At 43.5% G+C, this 13,141-nt stretch overlaps 1 protein-coding gene across 3 annotated transcripts in view; it reads left to right on the top strand.

The window, feature by feature from the left end:
• CCDC125 (coiled-coil domain containing 125) overlaps positions 1-13,141 on the top strand; it is a 53,138-nt gene that overhangs the window by 37,579 nt on the left and 2,418 nt on the right. For 2 of the 3 annotated variants that reach the window (XM_025388201.1, XM_025388200.1), the window contains 3 exons: positions 1,088-1,195; positions 3,671-3,845; positions 11,080-11,210. In XM_025388201.1, coding sequence (XP_025243986.1) covers positions 1,088-1,195; positions 3,671-3,845; positions 11,080-11,210 — 414 coding nt within the window. The remainder of the gene's footprint in view (positions 1-1,087; positions 1,196-3,670; positions 3,846-11,079; positions 11,211-13,141) is intronic. The other variant, XM_025388202.1, reaches the window with a different exon arrangement.

Here is a 13,141-nt window from a genome sequence, read left to right as displayed (position 1 = left end):
GGAGGCTGAGGCAGGACAATGGTGTGAACCCGGGAGGTGGAGCTTGCAGTGAGCCGAGATTGCGCCACTGCACTCCAGCCTGGGTGACAGAGTGAGACTCTGTCTCAAAAAAAAAAAAAAAAAACAGCCGGTGTTCTAAAGTGTAGAAGTTTGGGCTGGGCTATATGGACAATGTTTAGGGAAGTTTAACAGAATTTCAGCATCTTTTGATGGTATGGTTTAGTGCATAGTTACAGAGATCTTATTAGTTGAGGTGATTGTTTTCTTTTGGGGAAGGTATATTTAACATTCCACACTGAAAATGTAACAGCCCTGGGGTTCTTTTGGAAGTCATCTAGTCTGAGTTAGGTATAGGAAAATAAGACAGCTAATCTATAACAGAGGTCAGTGATGGAAGCAGAAAGGTCTGGTCTCTGGTCTCTTCTCCTCATTTACAGAACAAGAGCAACAAGGAAGAGGGTTACTCTCTAATCTAGAAGCAGAATTTCAAACATGCTGCCTGACTCAGTCTCCAGGGCTTAACTTCATCCTTGGCATAAGTTTGGATGGTGCTAAAGTTTTATTCTTTTACACAGGAATCAATCATATTTTTAAATTTTTTTTTAGGAGTGGAGGGATGACTGTTTTTCTCATTGATATATTAAAATTCCCTTGTCATTTCTGAGTAAATGACTCTCCTTAGAGGAAATTGGCAGTAGTGAATGCCGGGCATCAGGGCCACACTGTCACAGGAAAGGTGTGCTGTAGATGTTAGTGTTAACCATATTGTTAGGCTAAACTCCTGCCAAGGACTCAGACCTGTAGGAGAGTGGTGCCAGGATTAAAGGTTTTAAGAGTGAGATGAAGGAAAGTAAAATTCCCTTTTGTGTTCCAAGTCATGACATTCTTTTCGTTGTTTGTAGTTAATTTCCATTTGTATTCTAAGATCCCAGTCTCAGCTTTCTTCTATTTTTTTTTCTTTCCAGTTTTTTTGGATCAGATGCCTGAGTAGTAGTGTGCATGGGTATGTGCATAAATGCCCCTGTGTTTGTGTGCAGCTAAAACAGTGCAACACTTAGTAACAGGAGCAATGTTTTTCAATTCAAAGCTTGCAGTCCTCGGAGCCTGCCTTTGTCATGGGCCCGGAGGGAACCCCTGTTCTTGTGCCAGAATGGCAGCGTCCACTCGGAAACTGCTTCTTCAGCTCAAACAAGAGGTATTGCATTATCGCAACAGCAAAAGCTTTAGTTTTGTTTCTCTGTTAATAGCAGAATAAATGGACATGTTTGCAATAATTAACTTCATTTTAGTAGTTATTGACTATGGAACTTATGCTTAGTTTTTATGTGATAGCATCAGCTTATCAACTGGATTTTGTTTACCTGGTTCCAAAATACAAATATTAATAGTACTTGGGACAGGGTGCAGGGGCTCACGGCTGTAATCCCAGCACTTTGGGAGGCTAAGGCAGGCAGATCACCTGAGGTCAGGAGTTTAAGACCAGCCTGGCCAACATGGTGAAACCACGTCTCTACTAAAAACACAAAAAATTAGCCAGGTGTGTTGGCAGGCACCTGTAATCCCAGCTACTTGGGAGGCTGAGGCAGGAGAATCCCTTGAACTGGGGAGGCAAAGGTTGCAGTGAGCCGAGATTGCACCACTGCACTCCAGCCTAGGCAACAAGAGCGAAACTCCTTCTCCAAAAAAAAAAAAAAAAAAAAGTACTTGGCATGATATTTGAAGCCTAAAGTCGTTTGCCTAAGTGTATAATTAATATTCCTAAAATTTATATTGTTCTTATCTGTACATGACCCTAAAATTACTATATAATAGAAGGAAAATGTACATTTATGCTTAAAATCACTAGGATCAGCAACACTGATTAATGGAGAGATAAGCATGGAGTGTATTTGAACAGCAGCAGCAAGGCACAGTGAAAGGAACCTTTGTACCAGCCAGACCTAGGTTTGCATCTTTGCTCCACCATTTAGTAGCTGTGTGGCTTTGGACAGGGTAGGTCTCAGTTTTCCTACTATGTTAAGTGGAGGGTAATAACTACCTTGGATGGTTTTTGTGAGGAAATAGACATAACATGTTTAGCACAGCATCAGGAACATGCCAGACATTAATTCAAATGATAGCTGCCATTATATTTGATCTTTACGTATAAATACAGTAGTACATAGACCATAATTCTAAAGTGTTTTACCTTTATTGAAGGTATGGAAATTAAAGTCCTTAGGTGTGGCAAACCACCATGGCACGCGTTTACCTAGGTAACAAACCTGCATCCTGCACCTGTATCCTAGAACTTAAAATAGAATAAAATAGGACACAATTAAATTCTTAAAAATTAAAGTGTTTTTTTTGTTTTTTTGGTTTTTTTTTTTTTTTTTTTTGAGACGGAGTCTCACTGTCTCGCCCAGGCTGGAATGTAGTGGTGCAATCTCGGCTCACTGCAACCTCCGCCTCCTGGGTTCAAGTGATTCTCTGCCTCAGGCTCCTGAGTAGCTGGGATTACAGGCGCCTGCCACCACTCCCGGCTAATTTTTGTATTTTTAGTAGAGATGGGCTTTCACTGTGTTGGCCAGGTTCGTCTTGAACTCCTGACCTCATGATCCGCCCGCCTCGGCCTCCCAAAGTGCTGGCATTACAGGTATGAGCCACCGTGCCCAGCCAAAATAAAGTCTTTAAAGTATATAGGAAAGCCAACAGTTGGACAGTAGCCATTCATTAAGAAAAACATGAGGGGCAATGGGTTACGCCTGTAATCCCAGCACTTTGGGAGGCCGAGGTGGGAGAATCACTTGAGCCTAAGACGTCACAGTTACAGTGAGCCATGTTCACACCAGTGCACTCTAGCCTGGGTGACACAGTGAGAGAGCCTGTCTCAAAAACAAAAACAAAAAAAGGCCGGGCGTGGTGGCTTATGCCTGTAAACCCAGCACTTTGGGAGGCTGAGGCAGGCGGATTGCCTGAGCTCAGGAGTTCGAGACCAGCCTGGGCAACATAGTGAAACCCCATCTCTACTAAAATACAAAAAATTAGCCAGGCATGGCAACATATGCCTGTAGTCCCAGCTCCTCAGGAGACTGAGGCAGGAGAATTGCTTGAACCCAGGAGGCGGAGGTTGCAGTGAGCTGAGATCGTGACACTGTACTCCAGCCTGGGTGACAGAGCAAGTCTCCGTTAAAAAGAAAAAAAGAAGAAGAAGGAGAAGGAGAAAGTAGAAGAAAAGAAAAAGAAAAACATGAGATTACATTGATCAAAGTCAAGGTCATCTATGAGAAGTATTTGAAAGGTGGTATTCATCATTATTTTCAGTGGTGTGGTCTGGAATGGCCAAAGCTGAGTTGAAATGCAGCCTTTGGCATCCTCCTATCTTTCATGCTGGGCCCTTTCTCCAAGGACTTGAGCAGGACACACACACAGGGCCTGCGTGGGGTAGTGAGGTCCAGGGGTTAGATTACCAGGCAGTTGACAGGCATCACAAGGGAAACTGCTGATAATCTGGATCAGAGTAAATTGCTACTGCAGAAGTAGCAAGTATTAATTAATGTAAGCAGATAAACTAGATCAAACACAGGCAATAGACCAGTGCTAGGCGGGGAGATTGCATGTGTTAATTTGATTCAGCAAGAATTGCTCTGGTTTTGCCTCTAACACCTCCCAAACTTTCTTTCAAAACCAGTTGGAACTTTTGCAGAAGAGTAAAGAAGAAGCTTACATGATGGCAGATTCTTTCAGAATTGCATTTGAGCAACAATTAATGAGAAAAAATGACCAGGCACTACAATTGACACAAATGGCTAAAATGTGTAAAAAAGCAACAAAATGGATGAATTGGAAGCACCTTAAAGAAGATGGTAACTATGAATTATAATGGCAATAAGTAGGTGTAATTTTAGTTGTTTTGTTTATAATACAAGTTGATAAAGCACACTTAATCCAGTGTGGGCAAATATAATTGAAACTTCACATATGGTTATGGTTTACTTAAATATTTAGCAACTATGGAAAAGAGGAGTCATTGGATATTACATGTGCAGATGAACTACTGAAATCCACAAACCATAACATAACAGGAGTATCCCTTTTCTAGTACTCTTCTGTTTCATTTAAATAAGACCATGTTTAGTGCAAAAACTTTATAATAAAAGTGCTCGGTGATTAAAGGGAGACTGCCAAGAAGGAAGTAATGTGAAAAATGTCATTGAAACATGACATTTAATGGATTTATCTAATTAAACTTTATTGAAATGTATGCTTTTGAGAAGGAAATTGAGGAGTACAGGAAAAACCTTAGGTTGGACAAATTAGTAAAATATTCTTAGAAAAAATGAAGCAGAAATTTAGGTTTAGGTTTTGGTTCATGAGCCCATCAAAAGTTTATGGCCAGGCCGGGTGCGGTAGCTCACGTCTGTAATCCCAGCACTTTGAGAGGCCGAGGAGGGTGGATCACCTGAGGTCAGGAGTTCAAGAACAGCCTGGCCAACATGACAAAACTCCATCTCTACTAACAACACAAAAATTAGCCGGGTGTGGTAGCACACGCCTATAATGCCAGCTGCTTAGGAGGCTGAGGCAGGAGAATCACTTGAACCCAGGAGGCAGAGGTTGCAGTGAGCTGAGATCGTGCCACTGCACTGGCACGATGAGACTCCATCTCAAAAAAAAAAGTTAATGATCAATTGAGTATTATTATATCCATGTATTAAAAAATATATTAAAATAGCATGAGAGAAATGAAGTAGATCTTCCAGTATAAACAAAGTAGCTGTCATTTTTTAGAAATCTTAGTTTCTCTTAGTTGATATCAATTTTTATTTATCAGTATTCTGTAGAATTCATATTGCCTCAATTTAAAATTCAAATTATAATTTGAAACCATTTATCAGTTGAGAAAGAGTCAAGTGAAGTTTATAAGAATTTTAAATGTTTTGTAGAAAAATTCTAGGATGACTGTATTTCTAAATATTTTCTTATCTGTCAGATCTATAATTCTAATTCTAATATCTCTTATATTCAGATGAATTTAGAAAGACTAATACACATATCGTAATATTTAAAATGATCTTAAGGGAACACCATCATAGAAAATATTTAAAATGAAACCTGGCCGGGCGCAGTGGCTCACACCAGCACTTTGGGAGGCTGAAGTGGGTGGATCATTTGAGGTCAGGAGTTTGAGACTAGCCCAGCCAACATGGTGAAACACTGCCTCTACTAAAAATACAAAAATTAGCTGGGTGTGGTGGCAGGTGCCTGTAGTCCCAGCTACTTGGGAGGCTGAGGCAGGGGAATCGCTTGAACCTGGCAAGTGGAGGTTGTGGTGAGCCAAGATTGTACACTGCACTCCAGCCTGGGGTAAGGAGCAAAACTGTCTCAAAAAAATAAAAAATAAAAAAAGAAACCTGGCCATGCACGGTGGCTCACACCTGTAATCCCAGCACTTTGGCAGACTGAGACGGGCAGATTACCTGAGGTCAGGAGTTCGAGACCAGCCTGGCCAACATAGAGAAACCCCATCTCTACTAAAAATACAAAAATTAGGCCGGGCACGGTGGCTTACACCTGTAATCCCAGCACTTGGGAGGCCGAGGCATGTGGATCACGAGGCCAGGAGATAGAGACCATCCTGACTAACATGGTGAAACTCTGTCTCTACTAAAAGTACAAAAAATTAGCCGGGCATGGTGGCAGACACCTTTAGCCCCAGCTACACAGGGGGCTGAGGCAGGAGAATGGTGTGAACCCGGGAGGCAGAGCTTGCAGTGAGCCAAGATCATGCCACTTCACTCCAGCCTGGGCGACAGAGTGAGACTCTGTCTCAAAATAAATAAATAAATAAATAATACAAAAATTAGCTGGGCATGATGGCACTCACCTGTAATCCCAGCTACTCGGGAAGCTGAGGCAGGAGAATCACTTGAACCTGGGAGACAGAGGTTGCAGTGAGCCAAGATCGCGCCACTGTACTCCAGCCTGGGTGACAGAGCGAGAGACTGTATCTCAAAAAAAAAAAAAAAATAATAATAATCATAAAATGAAACCTTTATAGTAGATAGCCATTTTGTTTGAAATATTTGTTTTCAAACAGTATATATTACTAATCATGTAGGAGTCAGCTGTTACGAATTTTAGTTTCGTTAACTAAGCTTTCCTCCTTTTCTTTGCTGGAAAGGGTAAGAAGTGATGCAGAGGGATGATAGAAATAGAAGCAGTTAGAACTACAGAGTAGGGAAAAGCAGATCATAGAAGCTACATGTTTGGAGTGTTCATTAGATGGAAGCCAGGGCAAAACAGGAAAATATAATGTTTTATAACACTCATTCTGAGAAAGTCATTCATATTATCCTGAAATTAATGTTTTCTGACGTGAAACTTTTGAGAAAATATAATGGCCAAATTGCCAACAATGTTTTAGCTTTTTTCTTTTTTGTTTTAGACAGGATCTTGCCCTGTTGCCCAGGCTGGAGTGCAGTGGTGTGATCATGACTCACTGCAGCCTCTACCTCATGGGCTCAAGCAATCCTCCCACCCCAGCCTCCCTAGCAGCTGGGACTATAGGCACGTGCCACCATGCCAGGCTAAATGTTGTATTTGTTTGTAGAGATGAGGTCTCACTGTGTTACCCAGGCTGGTCTCAAACTCCTGGGTTCGAGCGGTCCTCCCTCCTCGGCCACCCAAAATGCTGGGATTATAGATGTGATCCATTGCACCTGCCCAACAGTGTCTTATAATAAATACAAAATAATGTATTTAGATAATATGGTCATTTTCTATAATAATCTCTTGATAAAAGCTGATGGTGCAACTTGAATGTTCAACCCAGGGTAGGTGATTTTGCCAGGGAAAAAGCTAACATGGTCCATGTATTTAGCCTTTTAGGAATCAGTGGAAAACACTAAGAATATGGACCACATCTATGCGTAGATGATCTTCCTCAGACACTTCCTCTCAAGCCCTTGATAGCAGGTGGATTGTAAACTCCTCTTTGAGGACAGCCCTGGTGTTTTGTGCTAATTGAGGGCAGATCTTCTTAGAAAGTCAGATTGTAAATATTTGTTTTGATAGAAGTGGAAAGAAAAGTGATGGGAAAAAGAAGAGACAGGCCAGGCACGGTAGCTCACACCTGTAATCCGAGCACTTTGGGAGGCCGAGAAGGGCGGATCACGAGGTCAGGAGATCGAGACCATCCTGGCTAACACGTTGAAGCCCCGTCTCTACTAAAAAAATACAAAATATTAGCCAGCCATGGTGGCGGGCGCCTGTAGTCCCAGCTACTCGGGAGGCTGAGGCAGGAGAATGATGTGAACCCGGGAGGCGGAGCTTGCAGTGAGCCAAGATTGCGCCACCGCACTCCAGCCTGGGCGACAGAGTGAGACTCCCTCTCAAAAAAAAAAAAAAAAAGAAAAAGAACAAGAAGAGACAAAGGGGAAAGTCAGGGTTAAAGTAATCTTAGTCTTATGAAAGCCAGTCAGGCCCTGTCACCTGCATGCAAGGCCTGCCACCCTGCATGGAGCTTGGCCATTAGGATAGTGCAGCATAGACAAAGCTGCATTTTTCTCAGGAGCTAGATTCATACTCATTTCAGCATTTGAGAATATGTTCCTTTGATGTTCCGTAATTCCTGACTTTCTCAGTGTAAGAGACAGGAGAAACCAAAGTGTCTTCCTGTTCACACAGTACTCACCACTCAGCTCAGTGCTTCTGACACCAGATGTTGAGGGTGGGGGTTCCCCACACACCAGCTGGGTATCCTATCATTTCCCTCAATTCTCCCACTGTCCACCTGGAGTTAGAGTCGGATCCCGTAGGTTAAAGGCTCAGTCCCACAAGGTGGCCTGCACTCCAAATGCCAGTCAAAAGCACGGGGTTGTCTCCGCCGCTCCTGACTGACTGGCTGTATGTACACTGGGCCTCCCACGTCGCCCTCCTCAGGCTCCACTGATTTGCTAGGACTCCTCACAGAACTCCGGGAACCACTTCCGTTTACCAGTTTATTATAAATGATCTTACGAAGGATGAAGATGAACAGCGGGATGAAGATATGGACAGGGCAAGGCACGTGGGAAGGGATGCTGTCTCTGGCGCACCACCCCTCAGGAACCTCACATGCTCAGCTCTCCGGAAGCTCCCCAGACCCTTTTGGGTTTCTATGGAGGCTTCATTACAGGGACATGGTACATCACTGGCCGTTGGTGATGAACTCAACCTTCAGCCCCTCTCTCTTCCCTGGAGTTTGGGGGCTGGGGCTGAAAGTTCCAGCTTTCTTTCTTTTTCCTTTTCCTTTTTTTTTTTTTTTTTTTGAGATGGAGTCTCGCTCTGTCGCCCAGGCTGGAGTGTGGTGGCGCGATCTCGGCTCACTGCAAGCTCCGCCTCCCGGGTTTACGCCATTCTCCTGCCTCAGTCTCCTGAATAGCTGGGACTACAGGCACCTGCCACCTCGCCCGGCTAGTTTTTTGTATTTTTACTAGAGACGGGGTTTCACCGTGTTAGCCAGGATGGTCTCGATCTCCTAACCTTGTGATCCACCCGCCTAGGCCTCCCAAAGTGATGGGATTACAGGCGTGAGCCACCACGTCCGGCCTGAAAGTTCCAGCTTTCTAATCACAAGATTGGTTCCCCTGACAACCAGCCCCCATCCTGAGGCTATCCAGGAGCCCACCAAGAGCCTCATAGAACAAAAGATGCTCCTATTACCCAGGAAATACCAAGGGATTTAGGGGCTCTGTGTCAGATGCTCCTAGCACTCAGGAAATTACACTCTTAGGAACTGTGTGTTAGGAACTGGGGTCAAAGAACAACTATGAGAAAAAATTCACCTAACACCCCTATCTACTAGGATTTTAGGAGTTCTATGTCAGGAACTGAGGGCAAAGACCAAATATATATTTCTTATATTACAGTGTCACACTCAGCTATTGACAAACCTGAGGAAGATTCCCACAAAAATTACAATTCACAGAGGTATTTGCTACCAATATTTGAGTTCCAGTAAGGCACTGAGAGAGACTGAAGGCAGAATTTTAAATAATTGATTTAGGCCGGGCATGGTGGCTCATGCCTGTAATCCCAGCGCTTTGGGAGCCTGAGGCAGGAGGATTGCTTGAGCTCAGGAGTTTGAGACCAGCCTGGGCAACATAGGGAGACCCTGTCTGTATTAAAAAAAAAAAAAATTAGCCAAGCATGGTGGTATATACCTATGGTCCCAGCTACTAGGGAGGCTGAAGTGGGAGGACCGCTTGAGCCTGGAAGGCTGAGGCTGCAGAGAGTCATGATCCCACCACTGCAGTCCAGCCTGGGTGATGGAGCAAGACCCTGTCTCAAAAAAAAATTGATGGCCAGGGGCAGTGGCTCACACCTGTAATCCCAGCACTTTGGGAGGCCGAGGCGGGTGGATCATCTGAGGTCGGGAGTTTGAGACCAGCCTGACCAACTTCAGTATTAGTAACTTTTAGTATTCTCTACTAAAATACAAAATTAGCTGGGTGTGGTGGCACAAGCCTGTAATCCCAGCTACTTGGGAGGCTGAGGCAGGAGAAACGTTTGAACCCAGGAGGCAGAGGTTGTAGTGAGCCAAGATCACGCCATTGCACTCCAACCTGGGCAACAAGAGCGAAACTCCATCTCAAAAAAAAAAAAATGATTAATTTCTCACAGCTTTTATAAATCTATACAAGTTTCGGTAGTTCCTTCTCAGTTTCTCAGTGACAAGACTTTAATTCATTTTATTGGTATATTTCAGTAATCTGAAGAGGTGCGGGGTAATACAGATTATTTTTATGTTTAGTAACACTTTTAATATCAACTTTCTTTTTGATATGGCAGTTTAGACAAGTTTTCAGAAGCAGTTTATAAGCATACTTCTTTCTTTCTTCATTTTTCGCTTTTGGGGTTTTTTTTTTTTTTTGGTCTTAAACTCCTGGGCTTTAAGCAGTCCTCCAGACTGCCAGCTTGAGCCATCACACTGAGCTATTGCTTTTTTTAGACTGAAAATAGGGACACAGATTCATCCACTCACCGAAGTGTCAGTTTCTCTGACTTCTGTTTGCCACAGCTCCTCATGGAAGGGGTCAGGGCCACCCTCGTCACTGTGGTCTGTCAGGATTGGTGGGAAGGGGATCTCCCCTCATCTGCTCTCAGTTTCCCAGTAAACCACTTTTGGAGAATATTCCAAAAACATTCTTGAAATTTTCCTTGTACAATCTGAGATTTTGTGCCTTCTGCAAATTACTTTCCTTCAATGGATGAAGAAGGACATCAGTGATGTCAGCACGTGAAATATTAACTATTATGCTAATACCTGGGCAGGGCCTTTGACAATTGTGGTATTTTTGTTTTGTTTTGTTTTGGTGGTGGTAAGATATATCTGAAGGTTACTATTTGAACTGTTTTTAAGTGGCATTAAGTACATTCACATTGTAATGTTACCTTCATCACCATCCAGCTCCAGAGCATTTTCATCTTTCTTTACAGAGACCCTGTCCCATGAAACAGTAACTCCTCACTTCCCCTTCCCCAGCCCCTGTGATTTATTAGTTAATGGCACAGTTTCCTGAGGAGAAAGTAATACTATTCTCATTTTAGAGATGAGGAAATCAAGCTGAGAAAACTCACCCGAGGTCATATAGTTAGTAAGTGGCTAAATGAGGATTCAAGTCTAGGTCTTTGCGGTTCAGAAGCAGAGTTTGCATGGCTCAGAGACCCCTGTGGCCTGCAGACATGTTTTGTTAGGTCTGCTTAGTGTATTCAAACAGTAAGACTAGTGGCTGACATTTAGAATTGGAAGATGTCATGACAGATCTGCATTTCTGGCTGCTCTTGAAGACTGTGATGATCCAGTGACATGGACTGCGTTCTTGTGTGGCCTCTGCATCAGCTGGCGCTGAGGGGCGGCTGTGCCGCATGGCAGGGCGGCAGTCTTGCTGCCTCTCACCTGCATTGCTCCTGGCTCTGAAGGCCGTGCTCTGCCCACTACATTCCACTGTGTGCTCCTGGACTCACTTGTCCTAGAGGTCAAGTTACCTCTTTTGCTGGAAGTATATCAGTGAAGATATTTTAATGTCTCAGCTGGATTTTCATGTTCAATTTTAGGATTTCCATCACCAAGGATTAAGAAGACCTTTGGGCAGAGACTCCTGGGTATGCTCCCTTCAGAAAACAGTTCTAAGAGGATGGAAGACCAGGACAGTCCTCAAGAGGTCCTTAAGATGCTCATAGATTTGGTTAGTGTCTTTGCTTGCTTTTATTTTGCAAGTTAGGATTAAGCCAAGCTTGTCCATCCCACGGTCTGTGGGCTGCATGCAGCCCAGGACAGCTTTGAATGTGACCCAACACAAATTCATAAACTTTCTTAAAACATCATGAGATCTTTTTGAGATTTTTTTTTTTTTTTTAGTTCATCAGCTCTCATTAGTGTTAGTGTATTGTTTTGTTTTGTTTTGTATGTTTGTTTTTTGTTTGTTTGTTTGAGACAGAGTCTCACTCTGTCACCCAGGCTGGCGTGCAGTGGCGCAATCTTGGCTCATTGCAACCTCTACCTCCTGGGTTCAAGCGATTTTCCTGCCTCAGCCTCCCGAGTATCTGGGACTGCAGGTGCCCACCACCATACCTGGTTAATTTTGTGTGTGTTTTTTTAGTAGAGACAGAGTTTCACCATGTTGGCCAGGCTGGTCTTGAACTCCTGACCTCAAGTGATCTGCCCGTGTTGGCCTGCCAAAGTGCTGGGATTACAGGCGTGACCCACTGCGCCCGGCCAGTGTTAGCGTATTTTGTGTGTGGCCCAAGACAATTCATCTTCTTCCAGTGTGGCCCAGGGAAGCCAAAAGATGGGACACCTCTGGGTTAAGCTATTTGCTTCCTGTTCATTCAACTCTTTCTCTCTCGACCTGCACTTGCCTTCTATGCCCTTTTCCCAGTTGGAATACCAGACTCCACCTTCATGATCTTTATCTCCTTCAGCTCCTCTTTTCCCATCATCCATATTCTTTCTGTGCAGGTTTAAAGGCTCCATCTCGGAAAACAGGGGGTTCCTGTGGTTAACTCCAGCTAGCTTGGCCGTCTGCATTTATATATATACAGTTTGTGACAAGAGTGCCTGTTTATTGAGGTATTTTTAAAGTGTTCAAGGTATTTCCTCACACATTATATCCTTTAATCATCACCACAATCCGTCCTGAAATCATTCCTGCTACCCACATTCCACAGATGACTCGACTAAGAACTGAGACTCAGGTTATATGAACATACTTATCTCTAGACTGTTCTTTATTTCCATACAAATATATGAAAGCAATTTTATATACAAATAACTTCAACATTCTTTTATAAATATACACGCTGATATATTTTTTATATGTTGATATCTATCTATATATACATGCTTCATATAGATCTATATTTTCCCTTCATTTCCAGATGACTTGCAAAATTTTCAATGCTGTCTTCTGTTCTTTTAAAAAATAATCATTGGCACTGGGCGCGGTGGCTCACGCCTGTAATCCCAGCACTTTGGGAAGCCGAAGCGGGTGGATCATGAGGTCGGGAGATTGAGACCATCCTGGCTAACATGGTGAAACCCCGTCTGTACTAAAAATAGAAAAAATTAGCCAGGTGTGGTGGCTGGCACCTGTAGTCCCAGCTACTTGGGAGGCTGAGACAGGAGAATGGTGTGAACCTGGGAGGGTGGAGCTTGCAGTGAGCCAAGATCGCGCTACTGCACTCCAACCTGGGTGAGAGTCAGATTCCATCTCAAAAAAAAAAAAAAAAAAAATCGTCGACCTGGCATGGTGGCACACATCTGTAATCCCAGCACTTTGGGAGGCCGAGGCGGGTGGATCACTTGAGGCCAGGAGTTCAAGACCAGCCTGACTCCATCTCTACTAAAAATACAAAAATTAGCCAGGTATGGTGGTGCACGCCTATAGTCCCAGCTACTGTACTCGGGAGGCTGAGGCCCAAGAATCACTTGAGCCTGGGAGGCAGAGGCTGCAGTGAGCCAAGATGGCACCACTGCACTCCAGCCTGGGGGACACAGCGAGACTCCGTCTCAAAAAAAAAAAAAAAAAAAAAGAATCGTGAATAACATGTAGTATAATGTTTGGAGATCAGGTGATACCTAATTTATTCATACTGATGGACAGATCAATATGAGTAT

This window comes from Theropithecus gelada, chromosome 6, assembly GCF_003255815.1.
Source record: "Theropithecus gelada isolate Dixy chromosome 6, Tgel_1.0, whole genome shotgun sequence".
NCBI lineage: Eukaryota > Metazoa > Chordata > Mammalia > Primates > Cercopithecidae > Theropithecus > Theropithecus gelada.
This window is presented reverse-complemented; position numbering and strand designations above follow the sequence as displayed.